This window comes from Strongylocentrotus purpuratus, unplaced genomic scaffold, assembly GCF_000002235.5.
Source record: "Strongylocentrotus purpuratus isolate Spur 01 unplaced genomic scaffold, Spur_5.0 spur5_scaffold_18, whole genome shotgun sequence".
Taxonomy (NCBI): Eukaryota; Metazoa; Echinodermata; class Echinoidea; order Camarodonta; family Strongylocentrotidae; genus Strongylocentrotus; species Strongylocentrotus purpuratus.
In genome coordinates this window covers 24,034,436-24,049,271 of record NW_022145603.1, presented here as the reverse complement: position 1 = coordinate 24,049,271, position 14,836 = coordinate 24,034,436, and the positions used below count along the sequence as shown (strand labels likewise).

The following is a 14,836-nucleotide window of genomic DNA, read 5'->3' as shown; positions in this document are numbered from 1 at the left end:
CTTATCCCTTCGATAAGTGTCCCCCTTTCCTCTCATCATTAAACGTGCCCCTAATTTCAAGCGACTAAGAGCAATATCTCCCAAAGCTCGCTCGCTACGCTCGCCCACATTTATAGATGTTATATATTTATGTTACTTATCAAAGGTCTTTTCAGTTTGCTGTTATGAAAATGTGCTTATTTATAACCCGATGAGGATTGGTTTTTTCCTCTTTATAAGATGTAGTTTTCGCACTGTGACCTCACAAATCTTATATTTTTCCACGCTCGCAAATGATTTTTTCGACCATCACACCCAACTGCAAGGTATGATGCTTTAAAAAGCAATATTTTATACGATGTATAAAGAGAAACAAATATTGAAATCATCCCTGATAATGTAATCAAATTTTAGGGGTATATACCAATGTCTAAAAATTGTTTAATTTCGCTTTGAGATTTCCCTTTGTAGGTGCCCTTTTTTCCAGAAAGTGCCCTTTTTTGTTGGTGCCCCCCCCCCCCCCCCACTTTGGAAATCGCTCCGCCGCCTCTGCGAGTATATAACCAGTGTCCCCAATCAAGATGGGGAGACTTGCATGCTACGCCATTGTTTATTTATATCACTTTATTTTTTTAAACGGTGACATAGTAGTGTTTCCGTGATCCAGTCGTTTCTTTTTAATTCCTTTACCGTTTGTTTAAATTATGAACCTGCTCCTTAGGAGTGCCGTTTATAGAGAAATTTGAAGAATGATCAAGTGATTCTCAAGCTAACTTAATTTGAACCATGCTACCTTTTCCCTAAGTGAATCATGGCATGACTTCGGCTAAAAAGTTATAAAGTAGATCAAGTTTTTATTTTGGCTTTGCGCGATTCATTTGTTTTGTTTGTTTGGTGGCTAGTTTTGTCGATGAGAAAAATCAATAAAAATGCAGCGATTGACAAGTTCTTGGGGATTCCCCCTATTTTCAGCAGCTCTGGATGCGCGCGCGCGTACATGATTGACACGTGTACGTCTTCGAGCGTAAAGAATACATAAAGGACCGTACAGTACGTGTGTGTGCACATAGATCTAGGCGCAATACATAACATTTGTCCCAGACTCCTTCGGAAATAAACAAAATCATGGCAAAAATCGTTGCTACGAAGGACCTTTTCCTGTGGAGCATGTCTGCAATTTACCTGTTTGCATTCGCATCTCTTTATATCCAGATCCCAGGTAATTATTTAGCAATTTATCTTGTAGTTTTGTTTGGAACCTGCCGTTGACCACCACCATTTTTGACCGAAAACTGGTCGGCTAGGCCAGGGCCATTTTGACTCACAACTAACCGCGCACGCGTGGAAGTTTAGCCGCTGGTGATATGATATGACCATGAATGATGACGATTTTTTTCAATTTCTAACTTTGACTGGCAGAAATGTGAATATAACTTCAGTCTTTTAAAGATGCTGTAAAATATGTGCCTATGAATGTGGTTTGAGGCTACAACATTTACAATTGATGATATGAATATGATTGTTGTAAAGCAGTCAACAAATAGAATCTAAAACACTGAAAAGTGATGCATTGTCATTAAATTTTAATTTATTTCGAAGTCGTTTTGTCTGATGTAAAAACGGGGTGGAGGTCTAGATAATCCAACATTAAAAAATACCCTTTAAACGTTAAAAAATAAGATAGCAAGTAGGAAGATCCACCTCCAGTCAAAACTCTTCTTCAGAAGAGTATTTAGGAGGAAAAGAATCCAAGATCCAAGGCCTATAGCAAAACTGCTAATTCTCAGACAGTTTGTGACTCTTTACATAATTTAATTTTGGATCCCGGTCTATTAACTCTTTATATGAAGAAAGATTTTATTTTTTTAACAGTCAGATTCTCATCATTACTTTTCCCTCACTCCCCCCCCCCTTCCCCTCCCTCCCTCCCCCTCTCTCCCCCTCTCTCCCCCTCTCTTTATTTCATCAAGGTCTTTATGGCGCCAATGGCATCCTCCCAGCTGAAACCCAGCTCAAGACAAACGGCCGACACCTCATCGCTTGCTTCAAGGAGAAGCCCACCCTCCTCTGGTTTGCGCCGGACCTTGGTCTCTCCGCGGAGCATGCCATGGAGCTCCTCTCCATCCTAGGATGTCTCCTCTCCATTGTCTGCCTCGTCTCCGGGGGATGAGGAACAGCATCACCTTTGGATGCCTCTGGATCCTCTACCTCTCTGTTTATCAGGTAGAGTTTTTAAAAGTATTTTAAAACAGGAGTACCCCTGTATATGATACACTGGAATAACTTACCAATACCATTTAAAGTCAGGAAATTACCATATGTGAACATCTTTAAATCAAGATTGAAAGCACATCTTTTCAATTAACTGTAAATCTAAGCATATCAGGAGCTCTTGTAGTGCAGTAGAACACATATTTCATGTCAGATAGTTTCTGTGCTCTATAAATGTATGATTATGCATAACATCAAGAATTATTGGAACTTACATTTGAATTGAAAGGACATACAAATTGATTTACTCCTTTTGTGCTCAACATATCTTTCTACACATAGAGTTGCCAATCCTAGAAGATGTTCATTTTGGCCTGAATTCACAAAGGAGGTTTAAATTCAACCCATGGTTCAAATCTTCATTTACATAACCAATGGTCTAAGATTAGCGCAAAATAAGCGTGACACAGTCAAAGGTCCAATATTAGATGCGCAAGAGTTTGAACCATGATTAGCCTAATTAGAAGCGCTATTTATTAAAGTAGATATTCATTGATTTTAAAAACTAACTTAATTTCATTATTGCAAAGTTGAAACTTTGATTCGACAAGGTTATCAAATTCAATGCTTGGAAACATTCGAAGTAATGATTATTATAAATTATAAATAGCTTAAATACAGCCCCGGCATAGCACCTGAGGAGCTCTCCGAACGCTGCTGAGATGTGTGAGATCACAGTATGGACACGATTTGCACAAGCAGACGATGTCCCATGGCATCTTACACATTTTCAGTGCCTGTGTTTTCATCTTCTCTTGAGTTCTTTCTCTTACTTCACTACCATCAGGCTAAATGTATAATCTATTGCCTCCCTCTAAACCCTGCACATGTTTTTATTTTGATGACAAATGCAGCGATACAAAAATAAAGGAATGTGTCGCTTGTAAACAAAATAAGACGCCATTGAATATTCAGCTGTAGACACCGCGGTATGTTCGGCATTTCAAGAGGGGACAAATGCCGTCCTTAATATCATTCCGGGGGGTTTTCAATTCGAAAGTCTAATTTCTTTGATTGTTAATTAACCCCTATTCTGTTGAATGGTTTGATATGCCATCACATTTATTATGCACTAAACTCATTATAATTTGACAAATAAAAGCTTTAATGTTATGTTCATTCTTTATGGGATGTCGTCTGCTTGGGCAGTAGTGGTCCATATAGTGACGTCATTAAAACATCGTTATTTTTCCGGCGAATCTCTCGTATATCCCAGCTGCTATGGAGGTGGTTGTATTTGTATTTTTATTAATCACCCGATATGTAATTGGCCTAAAACTTGTACGATGGCCATCTGTTAGCTTACCAGTTTCTAGTCATACATTAGTTGACATATGTGTGATTTTCTTTGAATTTCACCTTTAAACCATAGGTTAAATTTAAGCCTTCTTTGTGAATTTGGGCCAAAATGTTTTGGGTAAATCTTAAAAAAGCAAGAGTTAATAATCTTTTCTTGTCTCTCCTATCAGGTTGGTCAAACCTTCCTGTGGTTCCAATGGGACATCCTCCTCCTCGAGGCCGGTTTCCTCACCATCCTCGTCGCACCCCTCTACCCCTTCAAGAGGCGAGACCCTGCCCCCCATCACCACGACGCCATCACCCTCTGGCTGGTCCGGTGGCTTCTCTTCCGCCTCATGTTCGCCTCGGGCGTGGTCAAACTGACCAGTCGCTGCCCGACCTGGTGGGGGCTGACCGCCCTAAACTACCATTATGAATCCCAGGTACGACATCTTCTAGATCAGGCCTTCTCAACTAGTTTATTAGAAGTGCCAAAACAAAAAATTATTGAGGTTGAAGTGCCAACCTGTATGTTAGGTGACTGTGTTGCGAGGGAGCGTAGCGACCGAGCCGATACCGGGTGTGGTCCAGGGGGCGAAGCCCCCGGAAGCTAGTGGATTTTAGGGTTTTTTTAAGGCCCAGATATGGCATTTTTAACACCTTTTTGTTCCATAAAACATCTATCATAATTTCATATTGATGTGAAATAATCCTGGCTAAAATCTACACTGGAATTTAATTTATAGTTATTTTGGCGCAATAAACATGGAAAATGTCAAAATCAAGTAAAAATCAAACAAACAAAATGGCTTGCAATTATATTTTGGGCTCAACTTCGACTTTTTGATTTAGCTGAGTTTTTTAATTTTAAAATACAATTTTATAATTTTTCTTTCTTTAATTTTTAATTTATTGTTTTTATTAATTTGTTAATAATTTGTTGGAACAGCCGCGCGCCACTCCGACTTACCGCAAGCGCCACAAGTGGCGTGCGCGCCGCCAGTTGAGAAAGCCTGTTCTAGATGGTGATCAATAGGCCATTTTCATAATGTAACCAAATTTATAAGTGCCTCGATACAAATTATTTCATTCACCTGTTAAGAATTTAAGAATAATTTTATTTCAACAGTCAGAATTCAACTTGCATACATTACTGTATATTACTTGTTGCTAGGTAGGACAAGCTATAATGTTTGTCCTACCTAGCACAACTAATGTACATGTATGCAATTTGAATTTTGACTATTGAGATGCATTTATTGATAACAGGTGATGAAAATAATTGCATCGAGGCACTTCACAAAAGCATGCATAAATATTGTCACATTACCAATATGGCCAATTATTAAAGTGTTGTTTTATAGTTTTTTTTAAATGAGAAAAGAAGAAAAATAAACTTGCTAAAATGCTATTTTTCAGGGAAAAATTAAATTAATATAGAATTTGGTGGTCATCTTGAAAAAAGCCTGACCAGGAAGATGTGCTGAGCGGCCATTAAGAGAAAAAAAAGGGCCTCCTCCTTCCTTTTTTCAAAAAGGCAGGATGCTACACATGTTCTTTATAAATTTGGCATAATAAGCATTTTGATATTCATATTTTATCTCCTTCCTAGTGCATCGTTACCCCGCTGGCCTGGTACGCACACCAGCTTCCAGAGTGGCTTCAGAGACTGAGCGTGGTAGCAACCTACTTTATAGAGATCGCTCTTCCATTTCTCTTCTTTGCTCCCTTCAGAAGGCTCAAATTATTTGCATTTTATGGACAGGTATGAAACACTGGAAATCATATATGTTTTAAAAAGACCTTGATATTGATATTTGTTTTTTTATAAAGGCCAGTAACGATTACTGTTAAATTTGAGAAGTTACATGTCACAAAATTATAGAATTCCAGTTTAAATTTTTCCAATTCTTATTTTTCCATTTTGCAAAATTGTCTTACAGCATAGCCACGGGCTTTACGGTACTTTATTTCATTAGATATTTACTGCACACAAATACTAATTTTATTTCATTTCTTACTTTTAATAAAAACGCTACCGTAATTAAATTTAAAGTTGTAGTTACATGTAAAAAGTGTTAATTCAAGAATTTGTTTCTTTTTCTGATACTTTCAACCTTTTCTTATATTTATTTATCAACGTTCCCTTCATTTATTACCAGCCGTTTCTCCTTTACAGTTATACTTTTGTTTTCAATTATTTTTCTTCGATATCTAGATACTTCTACAGGAGCTTATAATCCTTACAGGGAACTATAATTTCTTCAATCTTCTGACGATGGCACTGTGCATCTCGCTTCTTGATGACAGATATCTGGGCAAGGATAAACATTTCTATTCAGGTATGTGCTTCAGAGTTCTAACTTTTTGAGTTTTAAACGATAAAAAATAAAATCGATTGTGACACTAAGAAGGAGAGTTCATTTGTAATAATTATAGACATTTCTATAGCGCCGTCTATCTAGAAATTCTATTCCGAGGCGCATTAATTATTACCCCGGCCTTACCCTAGCTGCCATTACAGTGCTCTAGCATTTCAAGGAATTAAATTCTGCCAGGTACCCATTTACCTCACCTGGGTCGAGTGTGGCAATTGAAGATTAATGCCTTGCCAAAGGACATTTGTGCAGTGTCTGGGATCGAACCACAACCTGTGAATTGCAAGTCAAGTGCTTAAACCACTTGACCACAACAAATGATTTGCATGGTTCTTTAGAAATCATAATAACCAAAATGTTCTGATATTTTTCTTCAAATAGGCACACCTGTCTCTAGGTTTCTACGCAGTGCGCTTTGTGTGTCGGTCTATGCGGGTCTCTTCTATGGGCTCATATACTACTTTGAACTCAAGCTGGACTTTGAAACATTTAGTGTCACTTCGAAAATAGGTGAGTATATAGAGCAGATACATATTTCTTATTGGTACTAGTATTCAAGGCGTGTGCATAGACAGATAATTAAGGTTTTATATACTTGAGAGTACATTGTTTGAATCACCTAATAATTTAACCATCTAATGTCTAGCTAGTATTCAGAGTTGGGCTGTATATCCCTCGACTTTTCTGTTAAAACAATTCCTTCCATAATTTTTCCCCCAATCTTGACATGGTTCATAATTGTTGATTTTGCTTTTTCTGTCTAAAAATTTCCTTAAATGATTTTTTTTCTTCCAATTTTTATATGGCTCATAATGATTAATTTTGCCCCAAGCACCGACGATATTGGCTGCTGCAAAGACTTGCTTATTGGAATGAGCAACTTCTTTTGTTTATTTAATTTGCAAATTGGGATACAAAATTTCTAGCTGAACAAGTAGTCATGCAGCAACTTCGTATTTCGTCTTATTCTAACTTTCCTTAGGGGAGGGGGCGAGGGAAGGAGTATAATCATGTTACATCCGACTGATATTTGAATGAGTGCTAGAGGAAAATCAAATAGAAAATAAATTAGAGGTACATTTGATACAATTTGCATTTAAAACTTATCTGTTCAATATGTAATGTAATCATATTTTTTTGTCAATATATCAAATGCTATATAAAGATTAATCATTGTTATTATTATAAGGAAATTGTATAATATTTGTGTAAGTTAACATTACTTTGTATTTTTGTGAAGCACTTAGAAACATTGTATTAAGCACTTTATAAATGTAATATGTTATGATTATTATTAATAAAAATGATTTCTACAAAATACTTTATTAATGCATGTTGTAGGGCCTCCATGGAAAACAGTATTTAAGCCACCCTACTAAAAAAAGACTAATAAATAAATAATTAAGTAAATAAAATTACCTCTTTTTTCTCTCACAGCCTTCAGCGAGTATGACTTCTTTACAGCACTCACAAACATCATGCCTTACACAGTATGGATGGGTATCGTTTCTCTGGGAGCTGTCATACTTACAGCACTTTGGAGGTGAGCATGAGATATGGTTCCATTCTCATGGATGGGTATCATTTCTTTAGAAGCATTCTTACTCACAGCAGTTATAAGTCGGTTAGAAAATGGTCACCGTTCTTATGGATGGGTATTTTTCTGTGGGAGGTGTTTCACGAAACTGTCGTCAGTACAAGTTAGTGGAAATCCCATTGAAACGTTTCAAAATTAACACGTATTTCGATGGGATATCAGCGGAATTGCACTTATGATGGTTTCGTGAAACAGTGCCCAGAACTAGAGATAAGCTTTATCACTTTAGATACTACTAAAAGACTCATTATGACAAGCATTTCATAATTTTTTTTTATCTATAACAAATGCTAAATTTCTATGACAAATTTGCTCTCAGCTAATCACATGCATGATTTCAGTAGCTTCTAACAGTAGCTTCTAACTTGTTATTGATATCAAGTTTTATGAAACGGGTATTGAACAATTTCTGTCCGGAAGTAATGTTCATGCAGCCTCTTTATTTTTGTCCAACCCTTTTCCCCAGGTCCCTTACTCTCAACTCTGGTGCCTTTGATAAATTCTGGTCTGTATTCCAGTGCAGTGTTTTTGCCATCATTGCAGTTTTCATGTTTACAATAAGTCTGGTAAGTAGACTACTCTTTAGAGGATTAAAGAGGGGGGGGGGGGGTGTATGACAATATGTCAGCAGCATAGTTCCACTTGTGATTCCAAATGTCTTTTGAGATTTTATTCACCAAATTTCATGCATGTACTTAAAAAATCATGAAAAGCTTTTAATAGAATCGCTCGGCATGCCTATGGCAGCCTCTCATCAGCAGAATAAAGTTTGAATGACTAACCGTGCCCAGTTAACCTAACGTGATAAGACTCCTGGTAAAATAGTAGGAGAATATGTTGAACCTGAATTTATTTTCACTAACCGGCCTGCTGCTACTTACCTCATTCTGTTGTGGAATGACAGACATACAGTCTTTTACCAGTAGTTTATATTTCACTCAGCTAAACACTCCAAATTGACTTTAATTGATAGCTGCTAAATTACATGTAGTGAATACATTGAAAATGTATTTATTTTCTCTGGCCTATGGTACCCACAGTTAGGTACCACACTCTGTAGTAGATCAGTGTCTCACAACAGTTGTTTATATTTCACTTCGCTAAACATGTCAAATTTACCTTAAGTTAATTAGTCCTGGTAATACTCTGGGAGAATGCTATGAAAATATATTTATTTTTGCTCACCTACCCACTCCTAGGTACCCCACTCTATGGTAGATCGACAGGCCTACAACAGTCTCTCACCAATTGTTCATAAATGGAAGACCAACCTGGACGACCTCGGCATTGTGAACTCCTACGGCCTCTTCCGTAGTATGACAGGGGTCGGAGGTCGTCCAGAGGTCATCGTGGAGGGCAGCAATAACGCTGATGCAGGCTGGCAGGTGAGTAATTTGTAGGCATCAGCCATTGGCAGGCATAATTCAGAAAACAGTCTGAACTACATGTATGTGACTAGAGATTGAAATCACCAAAGTGGTCCGAACTGTGTAATAATTTCAATGAGATTGATTGTTCTCATGTCAGTGTACATTTTTATATCGAATTTGGATGTCAAAACCCTAGTATCAATTGATTCTGACTGAAAAAAAAATCTTGATTTTTGAGAAAATTGGCATATAATTGACCGAAATGACCGTATTGTTGTTGATGAGGGCTAATTTGACAACTTTTTCTAGCATCAGGGCACATTTTCATATAGAAGAGGTCCTGTCAAATATCCTTTGCTGATACATGTAGTAATGGTTGGAGAAATTACCCTTGACCAAAAGTGACCATAATGGTGCGTTTCGACCATAAAGTGGCCAAAATGGCCAAAATGACCAAAATGTTGTGAGTAGCGTCAATAAGACATTTATTCCCTCTGTTTGTTTATTATATTAAATGTTGTACTGTATATGTCTTTTAGATGTATAGATTCAGTAGCAATTTAGATGTAAATTCTTGAATGATCATCTAACAGTAAAGGGTGCAGTTCTTGATACCTTTACATTTCTCATTGGAATATGTATGAAAGGAACCCGTACATAACAACCCCTAACAATTAGCACCACTTTTCTTGTCTCCTTGAGTGGTCTTTTTGCAAAAAATTTTAAAGCCTGTCTGCACTAATTTGGCTAGAAGGGATTAGACCTCACTGCAAGGTCACTGGCAGGTGGTTATCTCATGAAATCAGCTCTCAGTTAACACAAGAAAAAGAGGATCATGGGGGACCAACAGGCGCCGATTAGGCATTGTTTGCTATGTAGAGGGCGCAAGTAGCTAAGAGTAGTACAGTCCTGCTTTAATGGTTTCTCTCTCTTCTCTATTGCAGGCCTATGAGTTTCTCTACAAGCCCGGTAATGTCTCTGAGGCCCCAGTATGGGTCGGTAAGTTCAGTTAACTCATTGACTTCTGAATTCTGTCAGTCCCATAGGCTTAATACAGGAGCCACCAGGGGGGAGTTTCACAAAACTTGTCATCAGTGACAAATGACAGTTTTTGTTATAAGCTACTGAAATCCTTGCTTCTGATTAGTTATCGGCAGATTTGTCACTGATTTTTGCCATTTGTCATTGAAAAAAGGCTTTGTGAAACAGACACCTGGTTCACATCATCAATGGTAACAGGTTAAATTCAAATACATCCTAGCCCACACGTTATTGTTGTAGCACTGATCTTGATTATAAATGGACATGATACTGCATGCCAATTGGCCATATTAGGACCCCCAAAATCGAACACGTTCTCTGTAAATAATAAGGTTTGCACCGTTAGGGTCATAAATATCGTTATTATAGGTCAAATGTCATAATGAAAGGTTAGAGTTTATGATATATTTTAAGATACTCTTTCTTTGTTCCTCATCAGCCTAGTTTGGATTGGCAAAAGTGGTTTGCATCATAGGCAATAGATTAAGAAACATTGTAATGGCAGGTCAAAGGTCATGATGATAGGTCAGAGGTCATGAATTTAAGATATGTTTTCTTCTTATTTGTATTTAGCCCCTCACCAGCCCAGGTTAGATTGGCAGATGTGGTTTGCATCATAGGCAATAGATTAAGAAGGATTGCAATGGCAGGTCAGAGGTCATGATGATAAGTCAGAGGTCATGGATTAAAGATATGTTTTCTTCTTGTTTGTTTTTAGCTCCTCATCAGCCCAGGTTGGATTGGCAGATGTGGTTTGCAGCATTAGGGTCATATCAACGCAACCCATGGTTCCTCAACATGGTCTATAGATTACTTAATGATCAACCGGAAGGTATGGTTTCTTCTTCTTCTTCTGCACCTCCTTTTTCCTTCTTCTTCTGCTTCCTCTCCTCCTCCTTTTACTATCTCTTCTCATTCTTCATCTTCTTCTTCTCCTCCTCCTTCTTCTCCTCCTTCTACTTCTCCTTCTCTTCCTCCTTCTTCTTCTTCTTCCCCCCTCCTCCTCCTCGTTCGTCCTCTTTCTCTTCCCTCTATTTTTCTCCTCCTTCTCCAGCTCCTTCTTCTTCTCCTTCATCACTTTCTCCATCTCCATCCCTTTAACTTTGAGTTTCAAGTTCTTTAAATTCTCCTTTTGTCAGGTTCTTGCGATTTAAGGATTTCACATTTCATTTAGATAATTGTTTGTTTTTAATCATTAGTCAAATTACTCCTCATATACATGCATGCTAAAGACATGGACAAATTTCTAACAATATATTTTATTTATTTAGTGTAGATGATTCCATTCATTCAAATATATAATAATTCCATTGTATTTTCTCTTCTGAGCTGTGTCATGTGAGTAACTTATGGAGGAAGAATTTTTATATAACATACTCTTAATTGAGACTGAATATGAATGAAAGGAAATTGAAAAAATATTGTCATGTTGCTGTTATCTTTGTGTAGTAATGGCGCTGATCAAACACAATCCATTTCCTGACGAACCACCCAAGTATATCCGAGCCAGACTATTCCATTATCACTTTACAGAATATGGGTAAGTATTCATGAGCTACGAGCATGGGGCCAACATAACATTTGAAAGGGTTTTTGTTTAGGGAGGGGTGGGGGAGGTGGGTAGGGGGGCATCGAGGGGGTGTTGTACATAATGTGCTAGCAAATGTGGCGAAATTTACATAAATTAAGTTAAAGGAAAGTTCTAACTTTAAATTCCCTGACAGCAATTATAGAAATGCATATCTTGGAAGGATTTTTTTTTGTATTAACACTAGGCATACTTGTAGGTCAATGAGGTTCCGTATTTCTTGTATCTTTGTTGATGAATGCTTTCAACCGTGTGTAGTCTTATCTGGTCAATATCTCTTGTTTGGCATTAGTGAATTAATGCTTAAAGGTATAGAAACTTCAAATAGCAAGGAATATAGAAGAAATTGATTTAACAAAATGTTACAATGCATGTGTATTCATGCACATGTATAATAATAATAACAATAATTAGATTGATTCATAAATACATTTAAATACTCTACTGACTGGGATGAAAGAAATGTACATTCCTTTGATGAAGAAGGGTATTTATCTATTCAGAAGAAAAAAATTGTGCTTATGGTTTGTCTTCAGCAGCATTTACATATATTAATGAATGATTGTACATGATTATGGGTTAGAAATGCAACACATTAATGTCTCAATATTTCCTTTGTTGTCCATTTAGAACCGACGCCTCTGATTGGTGGAAAAGGAAAGAAGTCAGTGAATACCTACCTTCAGTTAGCCTTAAAAACCAGCGGTTCATGGAGATTATTCATAAAAATGGAATCAAAGTGGTAAGTAATCCAAGGAGCACGATCCCAAAGATTTTTAAGAAGTCATTTCAAGAGCAATTTTGTTACCCTATTGTATTACAGTTGAACCTTTCTTAGCGGCCACCTCTCCATAAAGACCAACTGTCTATAGTGGCCATGCAATTTGTCTTCCTCGATCAATCGATCGAGGGGCTGGGTTGCTTTGAACTGTGTGGCAGTATGACAGAAATTGATAAAAATTGGCCATCAAATTATATTACTATGCATAAGCTTTGAGCAGTTTCCTCTCTTTTCTCTTCCTTTTTTTTTCATTGTCTTAATTTTCAAGATTATTAATGTATTACAAATTTATTTGATGCAATCATTTCGCTGTGAATGCATCTGAACAATGTGTACAATTGAAGTCACAGCAAATACCTCAATCACACTAATGAGGCAATAGACTGACACCAGACCGACACCAGACAATCGCGTTACTCCTTTGGAATCGGTCTTGTCACAGTTTGGCCGTGTAACGTTACTGAAGTATGAGAAATCTTTTAAAGCCCCTCTGCACTAGTTTGGCATGGAGGGATTAGACCTCCCTGCAAGGTCACTGGCAGGTGGTTATTTCATCAAATCAGCTCTCAATTAACATAAGAAAAAGGGCATCATGGGGGATCAACGGGTATCGCTTAGGCATTGTTGGCTGTATAGAGGGCGCAAGTAGCTATAAGTAGTGCAGTGGGGCTTTAAGAAGCTTCCTAACATTTATATATGTTTTTCTTTTGCTCTTTCACTTTCCAGAAAAAGACAACAAAGAAGAACAAAAGCAAGCATGAACCCAACTTGTTAGAGCAGTTTGTGGTCTATCTCCGGAGTCTGGTTGGTCATCTATCTGGAACCGTTCTAATCCTCTCCTTATTCTTGCCAAGTCTATTCTATGCTTTATATTATAGGTGACATGCCTAATATTTCCCACAGATATTGTGATTTTTAAACATTTGATGCATGCATGCGTAGTGGTAAGAAGATTGCAGGTTAAGTTGAGAGAGGTGGAGTCATATTATAAATTGGTCTCATTCCTCTATTTTAGTGTATGCTTTTTATTCTTATCTCCAGGAATAATTTTAATTGACATTTATTTTCATCGTCATGACAATATCTTCAAAGATAAAAGATGGAATATCGTAAAGATAACAATATCAAAATTACATATAAATTGGCATATTAATATTCAAATATAAAGCAAATACGAAAGTGTAAACCATATTACAAATGGAAAATGATGCATCCGTAAAAGCCAATGGCCTGAATTCCAACAGAGGTTTAAATTATGGTCTCAAAAACCTAGGAGGGGGTTTAATCCCCCGTTTTTTTTTGTACCTCTGTTGTGAATTTGGGGCATTAAGACTTGACGATTGAATGCACCAGGCGCAGAAGTAATAAATAACAAATTCTGAGAAGGAAAAGAAGTTTTTTTGGTAGGAACTGAACTTTTCCTCTTCAACTTGGCAACAAAATGGCAAAATAATATTATAATAATAATAATAATAATCTTTTAAAGTCCACTCCAAATTTATTAAGTTAAACCAAAAATGGAAATTCTATTTGCTCAATTAATCGTGAGCCCGGCAGCCACTGGGCAGTGCCAGATCGACGTTGCTCTATCCCCTTTATTGTTGAACGCCAAACAAGGTAGCAGCAACTCCCGTCTTTTAACGTCTTTTGGTATGACGCGGCCGGGGTTCGAACCCACGACCTCCTGGTTGTGAGGCGGACGCTCTACTGACTGAGCCAACACGCCAGTATAATTATATTATTATATTTTATTATATTTTGTGGTTACAATCTTTCAGAAAATGAGTATGTTTATGAAATTAATATCCTGCAAACTGGAGTAGGAGACTGACAAAAACAGAATCATAATAAATTTACTCTTCTTGATGTGTTGCCAATTTAAAGATAGTAAAACTTGCCTTCCTATTAAAGTAATGTACTATAGTAATAAGTTTCGTCATTATTGTCACAGCAAGCCTAAAATGCCTTCAATTAAAACTTGCCATTGATACTGTTGAGGAAGATTTGTGATGTTACAATTGTATGATTTTTATCCTGACCGACACCTTTTGTAGGCACATTTGATGTATTTTTCAAGAAATTGTTGAGTTTTTATAACTGTAAGAAACCATTCACATTCTGCTATTCTAATTATGTGTATCAGAAATTTTCAAAAGGCAAACATTTTGTTTTCTTATCTCATATATCACATGTTTTACATCACCATCGTTTGATTTTACATGTTTTTCATAATTATTGTGCTTTTGATAATTTGGTTCGAACAGCTTTCTATCATGTTGTTCTATTAGGAGATTCTATTTGAAGATTGCTTGTTCTTATGACTTTTATTATTCTTTTTATTGTGTATTTCTAGGATTTTCAAATCTTTTTGAAACCTCTGCTCCCGACAGAGGCTATCAAATTTCTTACCTTTTCTGTGTATCTTCTTATCACCAGTGAATTTGATACCTCATTTCTAATTTTTTCCCCAGTTTTTTGATACCCTTAACACATTATGCATGTTACGGGCCTAGGGATGAATTAAGAACCCTTTTTACATGTTTTCGTGTTTGT

At 36.9% G+C, this 14,836-nt stretch overlaps 1 protein-coding gene across 1 annotated transcript; it reads left to right on the top strand.

The window, feature by feature from the left end:
- Nucleotides 1-1,030: 1,030 nt before the first annotated feature.
- LOC583944 (lipase maturation factor 2) lies at nucleotides 1,031-13,789 on the top strand. The gene is given in 15 exon segments (XM_783829.5): nucleotides 1,031-1,198; nucleotides 1,950-2,135; nucleotides 2,138-2,202; nucleotides 3,720-3,971; nucleotides 5,141-5,293; nucleotides 5,747-5,870; nucleotides 6,288-6,416; nucleotides 7,344-7,449; nucleotides 7,970-8,069; nucleotides 8,703-8,888; nucleotides 9,818-9,872; nucleotides 10,633-10,746; nucleotides 11,364-11,454; nucleotides 12,133-12,244; nucleotides 13,010-13,789. Coding segments are annotated over 15 exon segments (1,923 nt in total). The 5' UTR covers nucleotides 1,031-1,104; the 3' UTR covers nucleotides 13,166-13,789.
- The last annotated feature ends 1,047 nt before the right edge of the window (nucleotides 13,790-14,836 follow it).